The sequence below is a fragment of the Scophthalmus maximus genome, chromosome 11 (assembly GCF_022379125.1).
Source record: "Scophthalmus maximus strain ysfricsl-2021 chromosome 11, ASM2237912v1, whole genome shotgun sequence".
Classification (NCBI taxonomy): domain Eukaryota; kingdom Metazoa; phylum Chordata; class Actinopteri; order Pleuronectiformes; family Scophthalmidae; genus Scophthalmus; species Scophthalmus maximus.
In genome coordinates, this window is record NC_061525.1 from 12,867,700 (window position 1) to 12,888,456 (window position 20,757).

At 43.7% G+C, this 20,757-nt stretch overlaps 1 protein-coding gene across 1 annotated transcript; it reads left to right on the forward strand.

The window, feature by feature from the left end:
• The first annotated feature begins 255 nt into the window (after positions 1-255).
• ttc9b (tetratricopeptide repeat domain 9B) lies at positions 256-19,661 on the forward strand. The gene is made up of 3 exons (XM_035623822.2): positions 256-1,041; positions 14,792-14,974; positions 15,716-19,661. The coding sequence occupies exons 1-3, from the start codon at positions 573-575 to the stop codon at positions 15,808-15,810; spliced, it is 747 nt and encodes a 248-aa protein (XP_035479715.2). The 5' UTR covers positions 256-572; the 3' UTR covers positions 15,811-19,661.
• The last annotated feature ends 1,096 nt before the right edge of the window (positions 19,662-20,757 follow it).

Here is a 20,757-nt window from a genome sequence, read left to right on the forward strand (position 1 = left end):
GCTTATGTATGTAAAGACTGCATTGTTATGTAATTCAGCTGCTTGTTTATTAATATAAATTCACCAAAATATGAAATGTCTTTCACAGTCGTGTCTGAGCAGTTCTGCCTGATTTATCCGGGGTTTGCCTTCTGGACTGCAGCAGCGCCGCACGATTTCTCCCCCCCCCCCCCCCCCCCCCCCCCCCGCAATGCTTTGCGGTTACAGGGGAGTGTGTGTCTGTCTGTGCGCGCGCGCGTGTACGTGCGCGCGGGCGCTGTCTGTGGTGCTGAAGCTGCGCGTGCCTCGGAGGCTGCTGCCATAGAAGCATCCTTCCGCGAGAGGACCGGCGCGAGGAATCAGGTTCTTTCTCCTCGTTGTTGTACGGTTGTAACACTGATGGTCAGGACATCCAGGATGTTTTTGTACCGGCTTTTTAAAACGTAATATGGGTTTATAACTACAGCCGTCGCATTTTTACATCTATTTTTTTAAGCACAAGCTCCAGACCGGAGACGTTCTCGAAGCCGTGTTTCTGCAGGCTCGTCGTCTCCACGGTGCCGCCGCCGCCGCCGCTCCGTCCCGCGTCCTTTATGCACAGCACGCTGCTCCAGTCCTCCCCGACCAAACACCCCTTCGTGTCCGAGCACCATGGCCCGCCTCTGCCGCGTCCACTGAGAGACATGGAAGCGAAACAGCACCAGATCAAGAGCCTGAAGAGCTACCCGGAGACCGGCGGCCGGAGCCTGGCGGCGGCTGCTGGAGGAGGAGGAGGAGGAGGAGGAGGAGGAGGAGGAGGCTCGGCCGAGATGGAGATGGAGTCGAAGATCCAGAAAGCCATCGACTTCAAGGCGGAGGGTCACCGCTGCTACAAGGAGAAGAAATTCCGGGAGGCGATCGGCAAGTACCACCGGGCGCTGCTGCAGCTCAAGGGGGTGCACGTCGCCGACGGGACGACGGGCTCCGAGGTCAACCTGCTGAGCCAAGCCGCGGCCAAGCTGACCGAGGAGCAGCGGAGAGCCGTGGAGAGCACGGAGATCGAGTGCTACGACAGCCTGACAGGTGAGCCTGCCGGCACACTGGCCACACCGCTGTATCGTTCCGGTTCACCGGGTTCACACAAGCCAGTGGGCCGGAGTGCACAGGGACAATGGCTCTGCAGGTGCTGGGTCTCAGGTGAAGCGACCCTGGTGGTAAGAAATGCAGAAATAGATCATGTTGTGTTGTTGTCAGCTGATTCAAAGGGTGCAGATTTCGTGTGGTGTAGGATGTTGTATTTCTGACCAAATGACTTCATCATTTCGCCTCGTGAGAACATTTGCCAGGCATTATAGAGAAATGCCACAGTTACATGAACACATCTTATCATTTGCAATGCCAATTCCAGGGTCTCACACAGACTTTCAAACTGGTTCCTTTTGGGCACGTCGCTGGCCTTTCCAGTCATTTCATGTGCAACGTGCTGTGTAAGTTTGAGATAAAGAAAATACACGACAAAATAAATACTCACAGGGCCAAAAGCTTCGTTTAATGTGAAATATATACGTTTGCATTATGTATGAGCCAAGTTCACCGTGCTGTGATGGGTGATGTAAGGCTCAGTCCATCTAATGGCATCACTTTGCAGATATTAAGAGTTAGAAAAGATTTCTATGCTTCTATCACTGTCGTATTTACACTCATCTCATGCAAATACAGTTCAAACCTTTAATAAGGCAGTTGGGTCTTGTTTTGTTCAACCAACTAAATGAAAATAACACAGAGAAAAGCCATAAACCATGGGCAGCATTTTCATTTGAAAAAAGAGTTAAAGGATTAATCGATACATTTCCTGTTGATGTACAGTACTAATCAATTAATCGGCTTGTAGTTTATTTTGGATCGCTGAAATATGATGTCAACAATGTCAAGTCCTCCAGCTTGGTCTTGAAGAGAGATCCTGTGTGAAGATTTGAAATCTGATTTATGTTTCATCACATTGTTGCCTTTTTCAGTAAACTGTGACGCTGCAGCTAACGAGAACAGTATTTCTTGCCATCAATTTTTTTTTTCCGGTTAACTAATGTTTAGTGTTACTGAAGTAGAAAAATGGTAATACTACTACTACTACTACTACTACTACTACTACTACTACTACTACTACTACTACTACTACTAATAATAATAATAATAATAATAATAATAATAATAAATAAATAAATAATAAAACTGGCGTGTATAATAGGGGTCACTAGGGGCCAAACAACATCTTTTCCAAGGTCAAGAATGTATATTAATGATGTCATGATACAGGGTAACTGAAACAAGGCCTGCTCTTCACCTTAGATGTTCTCAACATTTCAAAGCGTACAATGTCAGAGCTGGAGAAAAATTATCTATCAAACTGACTTGATATTGTTGATCGTTATGGGAAGTTGAGCTAAATTTTCATTAAGAAATGTGTAATTGATCTTTTTTGATTTGAACAACAAAGAAGTGCATAGGCTTTAGTAAGACGTATACACATTGTTGTCGGAGTTATTGAATAAAATGATAAATGATCTCTGGCATCAGCTCAGCTGTAAAATCTTAATTATTGCCACAGAATGAGCTGAGTTCGCAGTGAGGACAGCAGATCACGACGACTGTTGACTTCCAGAGGGAAATGATGTTGATGATGAAGATGATGATGATGATGATGATGATAAATGGCGCACACAGGCACTCCAGCAGTTACATCTCATCACAACCTACGTTGAGATTTGGGTCATGTGCGTTACGCGGCGAGGGGCAGTAGTGATGTTGTGTCCCCGGCGCTGCCCGGTCAGCCACGATGCATCGAAGGTCGTCTCCTTTCCGTGCAGCGTTCAGGGGCCTGTCTGGAGCCTGTGGGGAGGCCAATGTGGCGTGAAGGAAAGATGGGGGATGGAAGGCTTAAAGGGGAGAGGGAGAGTTAAATAAGGAAGAAACAGGGGGCAGTAAGGGAAGGAAGAAGAAAGAGGCAGGAGAATATATAGTAGAAAAAATGGCAGAGGTAGATGTGGGAAGTCAGAGTGGTATAAAGGAAACATGGAGAAGAACAGTGGGGAGCTGTAAGAGGGGGAGGAGAGGGGGAGGAAGGGGCTGCTAGCACGCGACAGGGGGCATATTTACCATGGCAACCATTACTGGGCTTTTCCCTGTTATTAATACAGTTCAAACCTTTCCCTCCCCGTGTTGCTGCTTCAAACACGAGCTTGTGCACATGCGCACTGACACATGTAGACACGGTGAAACCTCACTTCAACCTGACTTTGACAGCAATGACTGTGCTCGACAGTGCTGGACGACAGTGTTCATGGGCTTTGATTCTTCTTTCATGAGCTACTGTCAGTGATTCCACTGAGAAGACCAAAGCAAACAGGATGTTGGTCTGTCTCTTTCCAGCTTCTGTCTCACACTCCATCCCATTGGTTTCAACTGAAGGTGTAGATCACAAACTGTATTAAACTGAAATTATAGTTATTGTTATATACTGTTATTGGCAAAGCGAATTAACAATTAGTTCAGGAAACAGTCTGCAGGCGACATCAGTAATCATTAGTTGAAGCCCTAGATTAAAGTACTCTGAAAATTAATAAGATAAGCTCCACCTCAACAATAAACTGACAAATTAATGAGAATCCAATAATCTTATATATCATCAAAAGACTCTTTTTCTGGATTTTGAGCTTATTAAGTAAATTTTTCTGAAAATAGATTCATATTAAAAAAAATGTATGCAGGACTTACTCTGAATCAAGTGTTCTGTCCTGCACAGATTTGCTACTACTTCTTCTGTCATTGGTGTCTTGTGTCAGTCACACCAACTTTATAAAACATTGGTGAGTGAGAGGTTTTTTACTGGATACTGAGTGACTCTGTACAGAGATCAAACATCAGGCGGAGAGATGTAAGTGGAGACAAAGATATGAATGGGGGATAAAAGCAAAACAGAGCGACTAAATGTGTTTTAAAAGGGAAATAATTCAGGAATGAAAGAATGTTGGAGGAAAAAAAGAGAACATTGATCTCAGCATAATGAAGGGAAGTTAAAGTGAAGAGAAACAGAGAGAGAGCACCAACAGCAACATCACCTGATTGTGTCAAAAGACGAGGGATGATGAAATGTTCTATTTGCTGGCCTTTTTAAGGAGACATCCCGAGTCTGTGTCCCTGCGGGGCCGTATCTAAATGGGTTACACCACCGACACCAGCACTGTCTGAGTCTGTCGCAGTTCACAGTGGTGCAACATGTTGGCCAGAGGCAGACTGCCCGCTAGTCCGCATCAAACACGCATCCACCCACCATCAGCAACACACTGTGAGGCACAAACAGAAATAGCAGATGTGCCTGCAGTTTGGTTTGCTCTTTTTCCTGATACTGATCGTGAAGCAGCACTTTGGACGACAGGAACAGCCGTTCCCTTAAACGGCACATTCAGACAGACTCGTACCAAGCAGTTTAGACGCTGTGGCAGGTTTTAATCAGTTCAAATGTGCATTAGAAAGTGTACAGGGAATAAAACAGGGAGCGGGACGGTGTGATTCTGTTGTGAGAGCGATCAGGCGGACTTTTCATTAAACTGCTGCTCATTTTGAGCTTTGACTGAAATCTCACTTTGTTCCCCCTGACCCGCTCAATCGGTGAATGAGTCACGAGTCAAAGCCTTGGGAGAGACGCAGCAGGAGGGGATGAGTGGGACTGTTTGTTTCGTAACACCATCCACCTTTTTATTCAGCTGCTGCAACTCTCTGATGATGATTATGATGATCCAGCAATTTCCACCCACTAACTCTGTCATATTAAATACAATTGTTAAAGGAATCCAAGTAAAAACACAAACAACTTTTTTTCAGCAGTGAAACCAACACAAAGACTTGAACAACACTACTGATCATACAAAAATATGCATTTTAACTGTTGTGATTCATTAAAGGTTACCTACTCTTAACCCTGGTAGCTTAATGGTGATACATCCTTTTCTGAACGTGTTTGTGTCGCGACGTGTGTTGAGAGCGTCAGCGACTTCTGACCAAGGCCATCAACGAATTTATGAACCTTGACATGCAATCACAGGTCTTCAACGAGTCTTTTAATGAGCCTGTTGGTGACATCGACATCTGTCATTGCTGAGCCAAGAATAAAGGCCCCTCCTTTGTATTGGAACCATCATGAGACATAGTGCTATTGATCCACTTCCTTAACAGCCTCGAACATTCACCACATTACAGCCTCTAAGTCCAATCTTGGTTCGGATGGAGGCGGCAGGGCCCTCTTCAGAATAACATCAGCGATGTGTAACACCGCAGACGGAGTGATTTCACCAGTCCACTCTAACCCACTGCTAGTGAACAGTCACTCACAGAAGCTGAAAAACTGAAAACTCCTCCCTTTCATCTCCTGCCAGCTCCGTCACCAGGGGACGTGGGGGAGAGCGTGAGATGAAGGCGATGAAGGGGAGCGTGGGGAGGACAGGAGGTGGGGAGAAGGATGTGAGATAGAGGGGTTTAAAACGAGGAGAAGGCAGCGTTGTGTGAGCAGTGGGGAGAGGAAGAGGAGTCGCCTGGTGCTTTGTTGAGAAGAAATGCTCCGAGCTTTGTAGGAGAATCGAGGAGGAGAAAGAGATGCCATGTGAGGGTGAGATGGGGGATGGGGGAGGTTTGGTTGGTGTTTTTCCTCCCCCCCTGCGCGTGTGCGTCTGCCATTGGAGGGGCGGCCAGAGCAGAGCCATGGAAACGTTGTGTGCCAGAGCTGCAGATGGCATGGCATTGCTGTTAGTGATACGACTGGCACTCCCTCTACTGTACCACTCACACAGCACGTCCTCCCTATACCAATTACCTCACAGGCGAGAGGGAGAGAGAGATCTGGAGGATGGGTAAAAGGGGTGAGTCAGTAGAAAAGATGCAAAGGCTGAAATGGGGGGGGGGTCAAAACCAAGGGAGCGAGAGAAACTGGACAGAACTCTTAAATATAAGGGGATTATATGACAGAGGAGGGTACGACTGTAAAGGAACCTGACGAGAAGGAACTGAGAGGAGGAAATCGCTTGTCGCTGTGACCTCCGAGAAGTTATTGGAGGGTTTTCAGAGCTGCATTTATATTTTATTTTCATCGTGGAGAAATCCAATCCAGACCAAACTGGTTTATATCACAGCCTTGACAGGCCCAGATGATTCCTGTCAAAACAGTAAATAAGATTCAGTCATCAGTCAGGAAGAACAGGAGGAGAGGTGACAGACAGGGAGAGGTGGAGAGGGAGAGGGAGAAGAAAGGCAAATGGAAGTAACAAGATATATGAGTTTTCGATTGTTTAAGATTATAATCCATAATATATTTTTATTGTAGCTCTATATTGTTCCCAAATTTGCACCATTGTATGTTTCAGTCTTCCACAGATTTACGCCAGTACAACAGAACAACAATGAGAATCCACAAAAACAAATGCTTAACATACGAGTGTACAAACCAACAGAGACCCAAAAAATACAGTATAAGTTAAACAACAATACTACAGCAGTGCTTAAAGCTAAATGCTAATGTCAACATGCAAAATTCTGCTCATAATGACCATGCTAACATGCTGGTGTTTTAGCAAGTAAAATAGTTTTTTTGTCTTGTCTGAGTTTTTGAAAAGACACTTAACACTTGTACATAACAGGAATAAGGATTGTGCTGGTGAGATAAAAAAACACGAAAAAAACAAAAGCAGCCTCAAGGAGATCTCATCAAAAAAGACCAATGAACCTAAAAACAAACATCTAAAATCAAAAGAATATCATTAAAGGAAAACAAGACAGGCAGAAAAAACCCAGTACGGTTGAACATGATGTGTCATCCAGTAAATAGGCCAAATGCTATTAACAATCCTACTCTATAATTGCTATTTGCTCCAAAGATAACAGGATAAATGAGGCCACAAGTAGTGTGTCTCTCCAAATAAGCTCTGAGCATCAATATAATGTTTGTGAGAAAGGCTTCCCTGAATCTGATACTGTATTGTAGTTGAGACGTCTTTTTCAACATGTCAAATGCAAAGCGCAGGGTTGTACTTGATGAAATGTCTGTGGATCACCAAAGTCATTTGGAGTTATTGTCCGGAATCCGTGAATATTTGTGTCAAATTTCATAGCAGTTCATTCTGTAGTTGTTGAGACATTTCAGTCATTCATAATTCATAGGAAATAAAGCTCTGTAGGCCATTTTGGCAGAATTGAATTCATCATAATATTCACTTCAGAGACTCTTCATGCTTGTTGTGGGTTTTTTGCGTTTGCAATATGTTCTGTGTAATATGTATTTGAGTTTTGATATGCACTCTCTTTTGATATGGACTGACTGTTGTGTAAAACAGTAAATAAACTGAAAGTGGCATCAAGGCTTTTTTTAGTCTGCTGTTGAAAGTCGTGGCGTCGGCTGAGGGAATACTGAAACAGATGCCCTTGCCCGTCAGAGAGAGAAAGAGAGAGTGAAAGCAAGTCCATGATGGAGAAGTGCAGAGTATTCCTCTTCTGTAAGTCATCAGTAATGAGATTTTGAAGAAGCTCTTTGTGCGTGTCTAACGCCCTGCGCTCCAGCGGACAGAGCAGAGTAAACCAATTCGCTTTTTATGTTTATCCGTACAGCACCGTGCTGATAAAAGGACATGATGGTCACTATCTCATGCTTCCCTCACTCGGCCTGCTCCGGCCTGACACTGAATGGTTCATTACATGTCCTGCCTGGTTTCTGACTCAGGGAAACGTAAAGGTCACGTCGGGCCCGTTTTGCCGAGCCAACTCTGAATATGATCCTCTGATTTTATTCAATTTGATCTTCGCTGTTTTTGTTTCACAGTTTAAAAAACAAAATTATGAAGCAAGATTTTAAGTTCAAATGTGAACTTTGAAGTGATAAAGTAATGAATCGTTCCATATTATTGCACTGGATAAAAAACATTGTTCTGAATAAGCTCTGGTCCATGTTCTCTGCCTCCGGATGCTATTCATACTGTGTGTTTCGGCAGCCTTGCCTCCAAGAAGTGATTTTATACGACAGACTACCAACACACGGCCGTGTCAGTCATACAAATGGTGAAACCTCATGCTTTAGTCATTTATCTACTTCAGGTACTTATTGGGGAAACTCTACTACCTCAGTGATTAAGGCTGACGCCATGAAATTCTCAGCCAAACCATTTGGCACCACCCTCTGTTGACCTTTCCGAACACTGTCATCTATCTTGTCGCCGCTCTAACTCACAGGACATGTTTCTCAAGGCAACTGTACATACCGTAGATTATCCAGACAGAAGTGGATCGATGTTAGCAAACACTGCCTTCATTTTACTTGACAACGTTTGACCGGAGAGTGCATAGTTAGATTTTAGAGGCAATATGTCTGACAGCAGCAGAACACAGTAGCCAAAGATCTGCTGAGCTCATGGCACGAGCCTGCCTAGTGTCCGGAGTTGACATCACTAATCAGATAATGACCCTGCTGAGGGCCACAATGAAATTATATCCCTGTCATGGAGTTCAACCACTGATATAACCTCGATAGAAGTCTCTTTTAGGATTTATTAAACAGCACTTATCTACTACTTGAATGTCTGTTTTTACTCAGGAGAATAAAAGTAATAAGGATAGTCTTGGATCCTCATTTGGCCCCCAGGCACTTAAAGACATACAATAAATATACCAGATGTAACGAGTTCAATAAAATAATATGTGAACTGCCCCACATTTTCCTTTTGAGTCCTCAAGAAAACCCCACAACTCTAGTTCACACAGTACTAATATACTGCTTACTGTATATTACAGTCAAGAGGAAATTGCGCTGCCTATAATTCTGGAAACTGAAGTGCAACAGAGCAGTAAATGATTTCATCCGAAGACATAGAGGAGATAGCTTCCTCACTCGTATAAATATTTAAGTAGATGAACATTAATCCTGAATCAGCGACTATTTCAGGCGGGTGGAACAGTGTAGGAGGGTGGAAATTGATAGAGTAAGGTCAAAAATAGCCACAGCCAGGACCTTTGTGATGCATGAGTTGGGGTTTGAGGACAAGGGTGTGTGGTAATAGGTGGAAACACTCAGCAGGATGTCTGATCCAAGTTAAACATCCTAAAACTTTAAAATTAACAATTAGATGAGTGGATTTTAGTGCGTTTAATTGTTAGATTTTCACTTTGCATTCTACGGGACCTGAGAGAATAATTGGCAAATTAACTGAATTAATTAATTTATTTACTTTTTATTGATGCTTTTCACAGAGAACCCCCCCCCCCCCCCCCCCCCCCCCCCCCCCCCCCCCCACAAAAAAAACAGCATGTTTTATAGTTTGATAAGAAAAACACCATTTACATTTTCTTTTGGATTCATACACACAAACACAGAATCCCCTATTTTCTCAAACATTACCTGTACAATTGCCTAACCGGCGTAACCAATATTTAAACAGCTGTATCATTGCTAATTAACTGAATTTATATAGAGCATTTGACATTACAACATAACAACCAATCAAGCCAATTTAAACTATGCGTTGCATTCATCTATCAACACATACATTCACACAGGGCCGGACAGTGGACTGGAGGAGCTGGGGATCGAAACACCAACCTTCTAGTTAGTGGACAACCCGCTCACATCTGGTAACTCGACATCACTCCAGGGTACTGGGTAACCCAGAAGTTTCCAGGCATGACAAATGCTGTAAAATATATAACAAGGGATAACAGCCAGATACAGTGGTTTAAAAAACCAATAGTCAGACATTTTGGGAAATATGCTGATTCACTTTCTGCCCAGGATGAATAGTATTACTCTCATTTATGTTCACTAAACGTGAAGCTGCAGGCAGCAGCCGACGAGCTTATCTTTGCGTAAGTCTGGAAACGGAAACAAGTCTCGCTCTGTCTTGAGGAAATCAAACATGGCTCCCAGCAACTGTGAAGCTCATTAATCAACACGGTGAAAACACTGCACAAACAGCACATTGCTTTTTGTGTTAATAAAACCAAAAACATGTAACATGTTGATAATCAATCTCTTTACTCCCCTGTTGTCTAAAATCAGCACAAATGTTCACTTCTCAAACTTTACTATACTCACGTTATTCATCCTACCACTGAATATATCTACTGACTCATTCATGAAGTCTGGTCCCGGCGCTCTACATCTCCATCTGTCTCCAGAGGAGGTGCGCAGAGTCAAACGTGTGCAATAAGAGTGAGTATTCATGAGGGTTTTGTGATGCCATATGGAGCTGCATTAGTCTCCCGCTACTGTGACACACAATGAAAGAGCTCATCTGCAAATCTTAAGTGAAATATTATTTGATGATGAGCTTTTATCACCTCTGTGTCAAAAATAAATCAAAGTAGTCCTTGTGTATATTTCCTATGAGGAATGAGCATATTTTATGCTTCCTGCGTCACATACTGGGTGACATAAGAGATCCAACAATGTCATTGTCTCAAATAGAAATAGATAAGGCATGGTTAAGTCTTCAAGCAGACTTTATTGATGCCGGAAGGGAAATGTAGCATCACAATAACACAAGATATAGTTGAGCAAAACCTATTTCTCCCTAATCAGAAAGTCACAACCATCACAACAGCTACAGCATGTGGGGCTCAACATGGCTGCTTCTGCTTCAAGACACCAGAAAGGAGACAAAAGGTGCGAGAAAAGAAAAAAGTGAAATGCTGTGTCATGTCGGTGCAGACGAGCCCCTGTGGTACCAGCTGTCCCTCGCAATAACAGAGAAAATTGTTCACAAAATCACTTTTGGGTCTATTTATTCTCAGTGTGACCGGAGAAGCATGTGAGCTACGCTGTCCGCGAGCGTGTGACGTCAGCATGTCGGATCAGATTTTGCCCCAAAATGTATGTGAGGCAATTTCCCGGTGGCTCGTTTAGTCTCCGTAAATAAATCTGTCGCAGCAGGAGAATGGCATTAGTAAGGGAGGAGAGACAGGAGATCCAGAGAAAGGTGAGAGGAGGACAGGGCGTTCTCTGCTCCAAGGAGAACAGGAAAGGGGAACGGAAAGGGAGGAAATGGAGGGGGGGAGGATGAGTGTCAAAGAGAGTGATGGGTCTCTCCGTCTGACATTATCTTCCTGCAGAACTAATAACAAGGTGATGGACAGCGGCCCAATCACCGGGGGCACGAGTGGCTTTAAATTAGCCGGGTGGTGGCGTCGCGCCTGGTGTGATGGAGATAGACGGGAGAGGAGGGAAGAGTGGGGGGGTCCAACAAAAGATGTAACATGAAAGAGCAGAGACAGAGGAAAGAGTATTTTCACTCTTCCACTCGCTCTGTCTGCCTCTTCCCCTTCGTTTAAACTACTCCTCTTGTCATCTGCACCTCTCACACAGAAATTCTATTTTTTCTCGGCTGTTTCTGGATTTTGTTTTGTCAGTGCTGTCTCTCTCTCTCTCTCTCTCTCTCTCTCTCTCTCTCTGTCCTCCCTTGCCCCCTGTCTCTCTTGTCTTATTTTCCTCTCTGCCTTTTTTTTTCTGTCTCTGTTTTTTATTCCTCACAGGCTGTGGTGCTCTGTCTGCTAAAAACAAAGCAAGTCTCTCCGTGGAGGCTCTCTTTAAATGAAAAAAGATGCTTCAGGCAATCCAATGGAGTTCCTGCTTAACCCCTCCCACTCCCCGCACCTCTCATTCCACTTTCAAATCGAATGAGACACACACACACATGAACACACACTTGCCCACATTCACACATTCACACTCGACAGCTGCCTTTTGCACTTGTTGGGTTTCCTCCGGGCTTAGAAATTCAAATTCATTCTCACATGCATTTTTCTGCTCAGATTTTTCTTGTTTCCTGGATTTTGTCTGTTACTCCATCTTCTTAAAACCTTGTAGCCAGCCTATTCTCCTGTGCCTATCCCCGCACGAATAGGCGAGGATAGGCCTTCATGAAGACAAATCTATCTGCCTCGTTTCCTTTGTGGCGTCTCACATCTCATTATTCTTCCACCCTCATCTCACGTGCATGGACAAGCTGTGGGAATACCTAATCAAAACAAAAATCATTTTAAATTGCCTTCCATAGTAACATTCAGCAGTCAGCTTAGCAGCCCGGCAATGGGCAGCAAATTAGTATGTTGCTCAAGGACACGCAACATGGACGTGATGTCCTTAATCAAACCCCTGTCCTTAATATTTTCTCAATTCATTCAATATAATCATTTAAAACATTTTTAAAGTCATAAAATAGATAATAACATCCTGACATACTTGTCCCACAGTGACCTGGGCACCTCTGCTCCTGTGTTGTTTTTTATTGTGCCTTTGTGTGTCTGTCCGTGTCCTACCCTGCTCTGATGATCCTGCCATTATCACACCCTTAATGCATCTCACCACACTCTACATCCCCTCTGGTGTGCCATCCATCTGATTAATGGGCCAGAAGGGCGCGGCCGGCCAGTCATCACTTGTGCACACTGCTTTTGTGTGCGTGTGCGTGCGCGTGTGTGTTTATGTTTATTTGCACAGCCACGCATCTTTTAAACACTGTTGGCATCTCACACTTCACTTGAATTCGTCTACTAGTGAACCTGTATAGTGCAACTGTGTGTGGCTGTGTCGTCAACGCCCACTCGTGTGTTTGCAGTTACCTGCTGTGTTGCTACTGTGTTTGTGCATCTGTCTGTGTCATGGTAACTGTGCATCCGCTCTATGTACAGTAGGTGCGTGTGTATTATGTGTGTGTGAGTGTCAGTGAACTCCCTAACTGCGTCAGCCATTAGGCCATTATGGCCTGTAACTGAATCCTCTGAAAGCTCGGCTCACGTCCACTGCAGCAGGGCAATAATGGATGTGTGTGTGTGTGTGTGTGTGTGTGTGTGTGTGTGTCTGTCTGTGTGTGAGAGAAGTCATGGTGGCGCTGGATGGATGTAAAAACAAGAAGAGGAGTGGAGTCTGTAGAGAGGTGTGTCAGAGAGGTGGAGGGCATCCGAGGTGAGTCCCAGTGTACAGGGCCGAGCAGACTGAAGACAGGAAACAGCTTTGATCTGTAGCTGCTCCGTGCTGAGCCATGAGCTGTACTGAAAAAAAAGAGCATTTTCAAGCTTGCTTCTTTTTTTATTATTGCTATTATTCTCACTATTACTACTTTACATAGTTTATCTACTTTTTATATAGCATCTCTCATGCACAAACTGCATCTCATTATGAGGAGATGAAATAGATAAACAGGTCACCTAAAATCAAAAAAAGAGAAGAAGGAGATTTAAAATGAATTGAAGACCAATTTCCTCTATTAAAATGTATTTACTGAGTCGTGGGTGTCATTTCCATCAACAAAAACAAAATAGTCCTCCTCAAATTGACCAAAAGTCTCAACAGGGAACCCCAAAAAAGTACATGAGCAGTCAGAAAAGCTTCAAGATTTTATCCAACCCATAAGCATAAGAGGGATTTACTTTGGTGTTTTGGTGCATAACATAAAAGCAAGTATTGTACTGACAAGGAGAAATATAAATACAGGAAGTACAATACCAATGAGTGTAAAACTATACAATTAAATTAAATTATATAGATATAAAAGTGAGACATGAGATACAAATCTGAGTGTTTTCATCATAATAGTATTAATTTGCAGTATCCCAGCCCATTTGTGATAGCATGCAAAGTTCATGTCTTCAGTCTCTCTCTCTCTCTCCCCCTCTCTGTCTCTCACCTCTGACTCACTCTGCCTCCCAGCAAACCGTCCCTGACTCATGTTATTCAAAATGCTGCCTATGTGTCAAGGGCAGACTCGGAGGAGAGCGGGGGGTGGAGGGATAAAAGGGAGTGGGATCAGAGAGAGAGATAGGGTGGGGTGGGATTGGTTTGGTGTGCTGGAGGAGATGTGACAGTGGAAGGGAAATTGTTTTTTGATATGTCATTAGATAGATCAAGACACTGCTGAGGAGCAAAGGAGTGACTGGAAAACAAAACAGAATGGAGTGAAGCAAGGTGGGAGGAAAACGTTGAGTGGTCGCGATCACCACAGGAATAGAGCTTGAGTGATCAGATAACGGAGCCACAAGCAGACTTTAAAAGCTGTGTGTGTGTGTGTGTGTGTGTGTGTGTGTGTGTGTGTGTGTGTGTGTGTTTGTATCTTTACAAATGCAGTAATTCCGACCTCAACTGATCTCAGAGCTGTTGAGAAAAGTGCTACTGCGAGATGTGTATAGTATCGATGACTACAGTGAAATACTTATTCTTCCGTACTTTACGTGGCACTTAATCGCAGTTAAGTTGGTTCAAGTTCAGCTCAGTCCTGTACTTCACCACTCACGTCTCATACCAAATCACTGTTGCAGTATTGGATGCTCCTTTCATCTCTGCATCGTCCTCTCCTGCCCTTCTTGTTCTCCTCTCTCCCCTGCTGCACTCGATACTTACAACACATGTGCTAAGTCAGAGGAGAATTGAATCAGTCCCCCCCCATTCTTCTATTTTACGTGCCGAGCTCAGCAGCAACATGTAGAGACATTGCTGCTGGCACAATTGTCTTTGTCTTCTCTACTCTGTGGGACATTGTTGTTGGCTATTTTTAGTCCGCTCATTGCCATCCTGAGGAAGTATACTGTGGCGGCTAAATTTCACTGTGGCTCCATTGAAAGACGGAGAGTAACATGTCAGCCAAAATATCCCCGTCTTTGTTCATCACTCTTGGGATCAACTTGACATTAAAACTCCACTTAAAAGAGACTCGAGGTGTTTGCATGGGCAAAATGAGGCAAACATTTTCAAAAGACCATCACCATTTTTTCGTCTCACAAACTTCTAACTTGTTCCCTCTCCTCCTTCCTGCAGCGTGTCTGTTGCAGTCCGAACTTGTGAACTACGAGAGGGTGAAGGAGTACTGTCTGAAGGTGCTGAGCCACCAGAGAGACCACTTCAAGGCCATGTACCGAGCCGGCATCGCCTTCTACCACCTGGGCGACTACGAATGTGCCCTGCGCTACCTGCGTGATGCCAAGAACCGTGAACCCACAGGTGAGGATATTGAAATGCTGTCTCATGAAAACATCACAGATGCTTAGATATTATGAGCTAAACTCTTTAAGTTTTAATTGGAGTGGATTTATACGGCACTGGCTTACGGTTTAGCAAGTGAAACTGTGCAGTAGAGGTTTCCATACATGAGGTACAAGATTGTGAAGCCTAGTTGTTCTCCTTCAGGGCCTTGTAGCCTCCACACTGTCCTACTGTCCTAGTATTTTTGTATTGAGTGGTCTATGAATGTAAGTAACGGCCATAATAGACAGGTCATAATCAAGATGCTGAATTTGAGTGATTTGAATATAGTTATTGAATACTGGGTAGCCTACTTGAATTGTCTACATACATTTGTGAATCTTTAAATATAGAATCTGGAAATTGGGCGAATTATACCACATACATTTAGATTAGTGACTTTCAGAATAAAACAATTCAGTGATATTTAAATTTGAACATCATTTCTGTTTTGTTTTGTTGGGTCTCATTGGTGGTTTCCCAGGTTCAAGATGTCAAACACTTTATTAGATATTTTCTGAAATGTTAATGGAGAAAATGAATTATGAATGAATTAATATTAGCTCTGCAATAACCAAAATCATCTTTGTGCCTCTATTTCTCTGTCATGAAAGAAGCTTGCATTTAATTGCATGAACAAAAGGCATTACATCAATTTAAATTATATGATCTTCTCTTACTTTCTTTTACTTTTCTCCTCTCTGCCTCACATCATCACAGACACCAACGTGCTGCGGTACATCCAGCTGACAGAGATGAAAATGAGCAAGAGTGGACAGCGGGAACGAGAGAGCAGCAAAGAGACCCAGGGCTAACCCTCGACCTTTTCACCCTCCCGACCCTTCGACCTTTGACCCTACGAGCTGTCCCAGATCGACCCGCCTTCTCTCCTACTCCGCCCTCGACTCCTGACAGCAGCACAGCCCACAGACCGAAGAGACCGACCCAATCACCTGCCAGCGATGGACAAAAGCGATCTCTCCAGCCCATCTCCTTCATCTTCCTTTTCCCTCCTCTTGTCCTCCCCTGTCTCCCTCAGATGCTGTGGTTCCTCACCCTAGACGTGGACAGTCAAGCAAACATACACACAAAAAATATGACAACAACAAAAAACAAGGAAAGTGCTGTATAATATTAATACTGAATACGGATCTTCAAAACATATTAATAATGGACATTTGCGTGATTTAGTCAACGTTTTAAAAAACATAAAATGCATTTTGTTTCTCCTCTCTCGCTCTCTGTTTTTCTCTTGGCCTTCTCTCTCGCCTTCTTCTTTCGAAATCTCGGAGAATATCAGGGCTGGGAAGCTCGACCACATTGGGAGGAGGGCAGAAGTGTGTCTGGAGGCAGGTTCGGAGCATAAGCCGGGGATAGTGAGGGGTGTGTGTGTGTGTGTGTGACACATATCAAGACCATAGCCCAGTTTGATTGTACATCCTTTCCCAACAGGGCTCACTCAGGCCCTTTCCCTGACAATGGGACAGACTAGAAATCTTTCATCAAGTAGAGAAAAGGCCTGTCTCTACGCTTAATCTATTGCTCTTCTGGCTCACTTTTCTTTCCTGGACGCCATGTATCTCACTTCCTGGACTGTTGTTTCAATTCAAGGGCTAATTCAAGTGTTTGTCATCTGTTACTAGAGGTTTTTCATTTGCTTTCAGTGTTCATCATACTCAGTAGAACCTAATCGGTCAGGTGTGGTATTGTGGAAACTGGTGTGTCTTTAATCCCCCTGGGTCAAGTGTCGTCGTCGTTGTTGTTGTTGTTGTGGAGACTGTTGAATTCCCTCCCTCCCTCACATCTCCTTCCCCCTCTGTTCTCCCGTCAATGATGTCACAATGGAAAATAGCCAATGGGATCGGTGTTCCATCAACCGCCGTTGGCTAGATGGAGATCCACTCTAACAGTTCAAAACACTTTCCAAAACCGAGGTCCGACCTTTTATCGCTGATGTTGAAGCTTCCCAGACACCGACAACCACACAGAGGAGACTCTGGGCAGCGTTAGTGCAGGGAAAACAATATCACACTTTAATCCTGACAGTCCGAACCTCCATTATACGGAGCACTCAGCATTACTGCATTTCAACAAGAGTGAGCCATTTGAGATTTCTTCCTCTTTCAGTTTACCGTATGGTGATAGATAAAATACCTGTTTGGGAGGAGCGTTCCCGACACAGAACTGTATAGACAGATACTGTAACACAGTAGACACTAATAATGATATGGTTTGTGGATATCATTGACTTGCTGTCAGAAGAGAAACACATGATTTGCCACTGCTTCTCTTGTGATTGGTGGAGCTGAGTCATTGATAATGCAAATATTGCTTTTTTAATAGCTTTGCCACAGGCTTAAATCTTCCTGCCCTGTTCTGCAGAGGGCTGGACTGATGATTTGTTAAAGCATGAAAATTGATCTTGTCTCTGATGCCATGAAAACCATTTTCCTCCTTCCCAGGTGCAAGGCCACCTCCTGCATGAAACGTTTGGCTCCTGGGAATAACTTTAAGGGACGGGATTACATCTGCTCTATTGCTTTTCTGACATGGCATGCTGCCACGAAACTAGCTGCCCATACCTCTATTTTATCCATGCTGTCCTTTGTGAACACAGAAGGTGGTGACAGGCTATGATCAGAGCAGTAGAATAAGGTTTCAAATAGTTAGGGTTACTTATGTCTCTGCCCAGGTGAGAGATGAGAGGACATCCCTCTGCTTAAGAATTCAAAATGAGCTGAAAGTGTGTCATTGGGACTCTGGAGAGACGGCACCATGCGTTACAGACCTGCACGATACAGAGTCGCTCCAGTGGGGGGAGAAGTAGGCCATCATCAGCCGCAGGAACGCGGCAGCAGCTCCACTGTGGCAGTGGAGACACAGAAATGCTTATTTACATCACGTGGCAAGAAGTATGTGGACATCTCATGCCCCCAAATTACAGACCTGAATCTGCAGCCGTATCAGCCTCCACTGTTCAGCAAAGGCGTTCACGAGATGATGAGACCTGGATCCAAGTCGGAGTTCCAGTTCTTCCCAAAGGGGTTGGATGTGGGAGATTTCAGGGCAGGTGGCTCCACTCTGAAGCGCACCACTGTTTGTTACTGTCATGGCTCCTTCTTTTTTCTTCAAGGAAAATTATGGCATTTGGGGACTGGATTGATTTGCTTTCTTGTGGAGAAAGATTGACACCGCTCTCATGTCTGCACGGTAAATATGATGACGCGGTGGGGGAAATCTAACGTCCTTCTGTGGGTAACAAAGTCTGACTCCTACAGCAGTACCTCGAAAGATTACAAAGATAACATGTTATATTATAACAGGTGTAAAAACTAAAATTTGACATATTTATCTTAAGTTTTCTTATTGTTATTGCTGAAAGAAATTAAATTGATAATATTCTTTTTTCACAATTCCCATTACTACTAAAACGACAGACTTGTGCCTGTGTCTGGACTGAAACACCAGATGCAGAAGCCGTCCTCACTCTTGATGTGCCTCTGTGCGCTGTTGTTTCTTTGTGTGTCTCTCTGGCCCCGGTTTCCCGGAGGAGATAAATCAACAAACAACAGTGAGGAATGGCACCTGCAGGCTCCGTCTCCATGGCGGCCCCTGGGCTGAGTCTCCTCACCCGCTGGCCCCTCGGGGTTAGGTCTCCTCCCGCCGTTCTCTCTACATGGCAGCATTCTGCCATCTTGTTTTTGTCTCGCTGTGCTTTGTCATTCTAGCTCAATGTGCACTAGATAACTACCTGAACGGAAAGCAGGTTCATCTCTAGCTATTTGGGTTGTGATTAATGGCAGAGCAGACTGAACAGCAGGCCGTTATTGTGACCTGGCGACACGCTGTCTGTGCAAATAGAGATAGAGACGCCTGAGAGCTCAACGTCAGTGTAGCTTTGAAAACAAACAACAAAAAGCACAACAAAAAAAGAAACGGAAAAGTAAAACTACTGGCTTTGTTATTTTTGCTCTTTTGTTTTTTCTTTGATGTCATTTGAGGTAAATGTTTGTCAAATGTCAAAGTAGTTTTTTGTGAATATATGATACAAATGTACAAAAAAAAATAAGAAAAATGGAAAGTTTTATGGTTGTGAAAAGCTTTACTTTACTGAATGACTTTACCAATGGAAAAGAAAAGCAAGAGATAGAAGAGAGAATTTTACTATAGCTCCTCCACAGAGCTGCTTTGTGACTGTGTCTATATTTGTTGGTATTTCTGTCAAGGTCCCTTTCGTCAAGGGATCCAAAATCCACTCAGAGTATGCGCAATGCCCTTTGAACCCCCACATTTTCCTTTTTCCTTATCTGAATGACCTTTGACCCCATACATCTGTTTTTGCATAGTAAGACGACCAGTAACGTAGGAGTGGACGAGAACTCTGAGGAACTGGTACCAGAGCGCAGAGCTGCTCCTCACAGCCACAGACCTCCATCCTGTTTTTTTTTTCGTTGATGGAGACAACAAAAAAATTAATAAAAACATGAAGCTGGGGACATCAAGGCTATGACCGCGCTTTTGTCTGGCCTCGCTCCCTAGAGGCCTTTTTTCCCCCATTCATCATCCAAACATCTACCAGGCTTCCAACACTGGTTTTACTGAACTGCTAGCCCGGGAATGCACTATTGATTGGTAAATGAAGATTATGAATAAAGTTTCAAATGAAGAGGAATGTTGGATGTTGTTTTCTATAGGTCAGATGTAGGAAAGTTGAACAAGATGCCAATGGTTGAAAATGTAGTTGTATCTGATGCTCGACTCAGCCTCATCTGCTTTGTTTTAGTACTTTAAGTGCTCCAAAAATTTGAAGATCTGCAGTTCAAAAACACAGAGCAAAATTCATCTGGTGATGATGACCTTGTGATATGATTGAAAGTTAAAGAACAACAACTAAATGGACATATCTCTCTCAAGTTCCTCAACTTTATGGATATAAAAAGTGTCACAACCAGGCTCAACAGAGTTTGACCTCACATAGCTGTACAAAATATAAATACATAAAACACCCCCAAAAAACAAGCAAACACATGAGGTGTGAGTGAAATGAAGTGTGTGGGCGTGTGGATGTGAAACGGGGGAAAATGATCTTAGGGAACCAGTAAGTGAGATCATTTTGCAGGTCTGGAGGAAAACAGCTGAACCCAGTCTGCTCGGGGTTCCTGCTTCAGTGACAAGCGTTGAGCTTCACCCTGTGACTTTCTGGAACCAACGAGAAAAGCAAGACCTCCCCCTCCTCCCTTTCCCTCCCCCCTTTCCCTCCCCATACACTTAGTTTGTGACTCTGGCTTTTTGTAATAAATCTATAGTCAACAAGACCAAGCTGATGACTAATTTGACAAGGCTGCTCCAGATAAAGCTGTTTTCATATACAGTGAATATACTGAATTTCAAACACTGTTTTGGTTTCATTTCATGAGCCAAATTTTCAGGATCTGGTTGATTACAACTGCACAATAAATATCACTTCAAGACATTTGTTTACCCCACATTGTCATCACCATTTCTCTGTCGTCATTTTTGAAAATTGTGTCACTTAGCTCAGATTCATTAGAGGATATTCAATGCACCAACCATTTTTGAAACCATGAAATAGAAAAGAATCGGACAAAGATTTGGTGAAGGACTAAAGGGAGTTAGTTACACAATGTCGTTGGCTGTTTACTTCAAATACACACACACACACACACACACACACACACACCTCCCCTGTCTTGTTTCATCTCTCCTCATTCTTGTCACTCCCTGAATCTAGAAATCTCCGA

Excerpts from the sequence above, each read along its gene's own strand:
- ttc9b (XM_035623822.2), top strand. The coding sequence starts at position 573 with ATGCACAGCACGCTGCTCCAGTCCTCCCCGACCAAACACCCCTTCGTG. Across the intron at positions 1,042-14,791 it reads GTGCTACGACAGCCTGACAG|CGTGTCTGTTGCAGTCCGAA; the intron begins GTGAGCCTGCCG and ends TCCTTCCTGCAG. Across the intron at positions 14,975-15,715 it reads CAAGAACCGTGAACCCACAG|ACACCAACGTGCTGCGGTAC; the intron begins GTGAGGATATTG and ends ACATCATCACAG.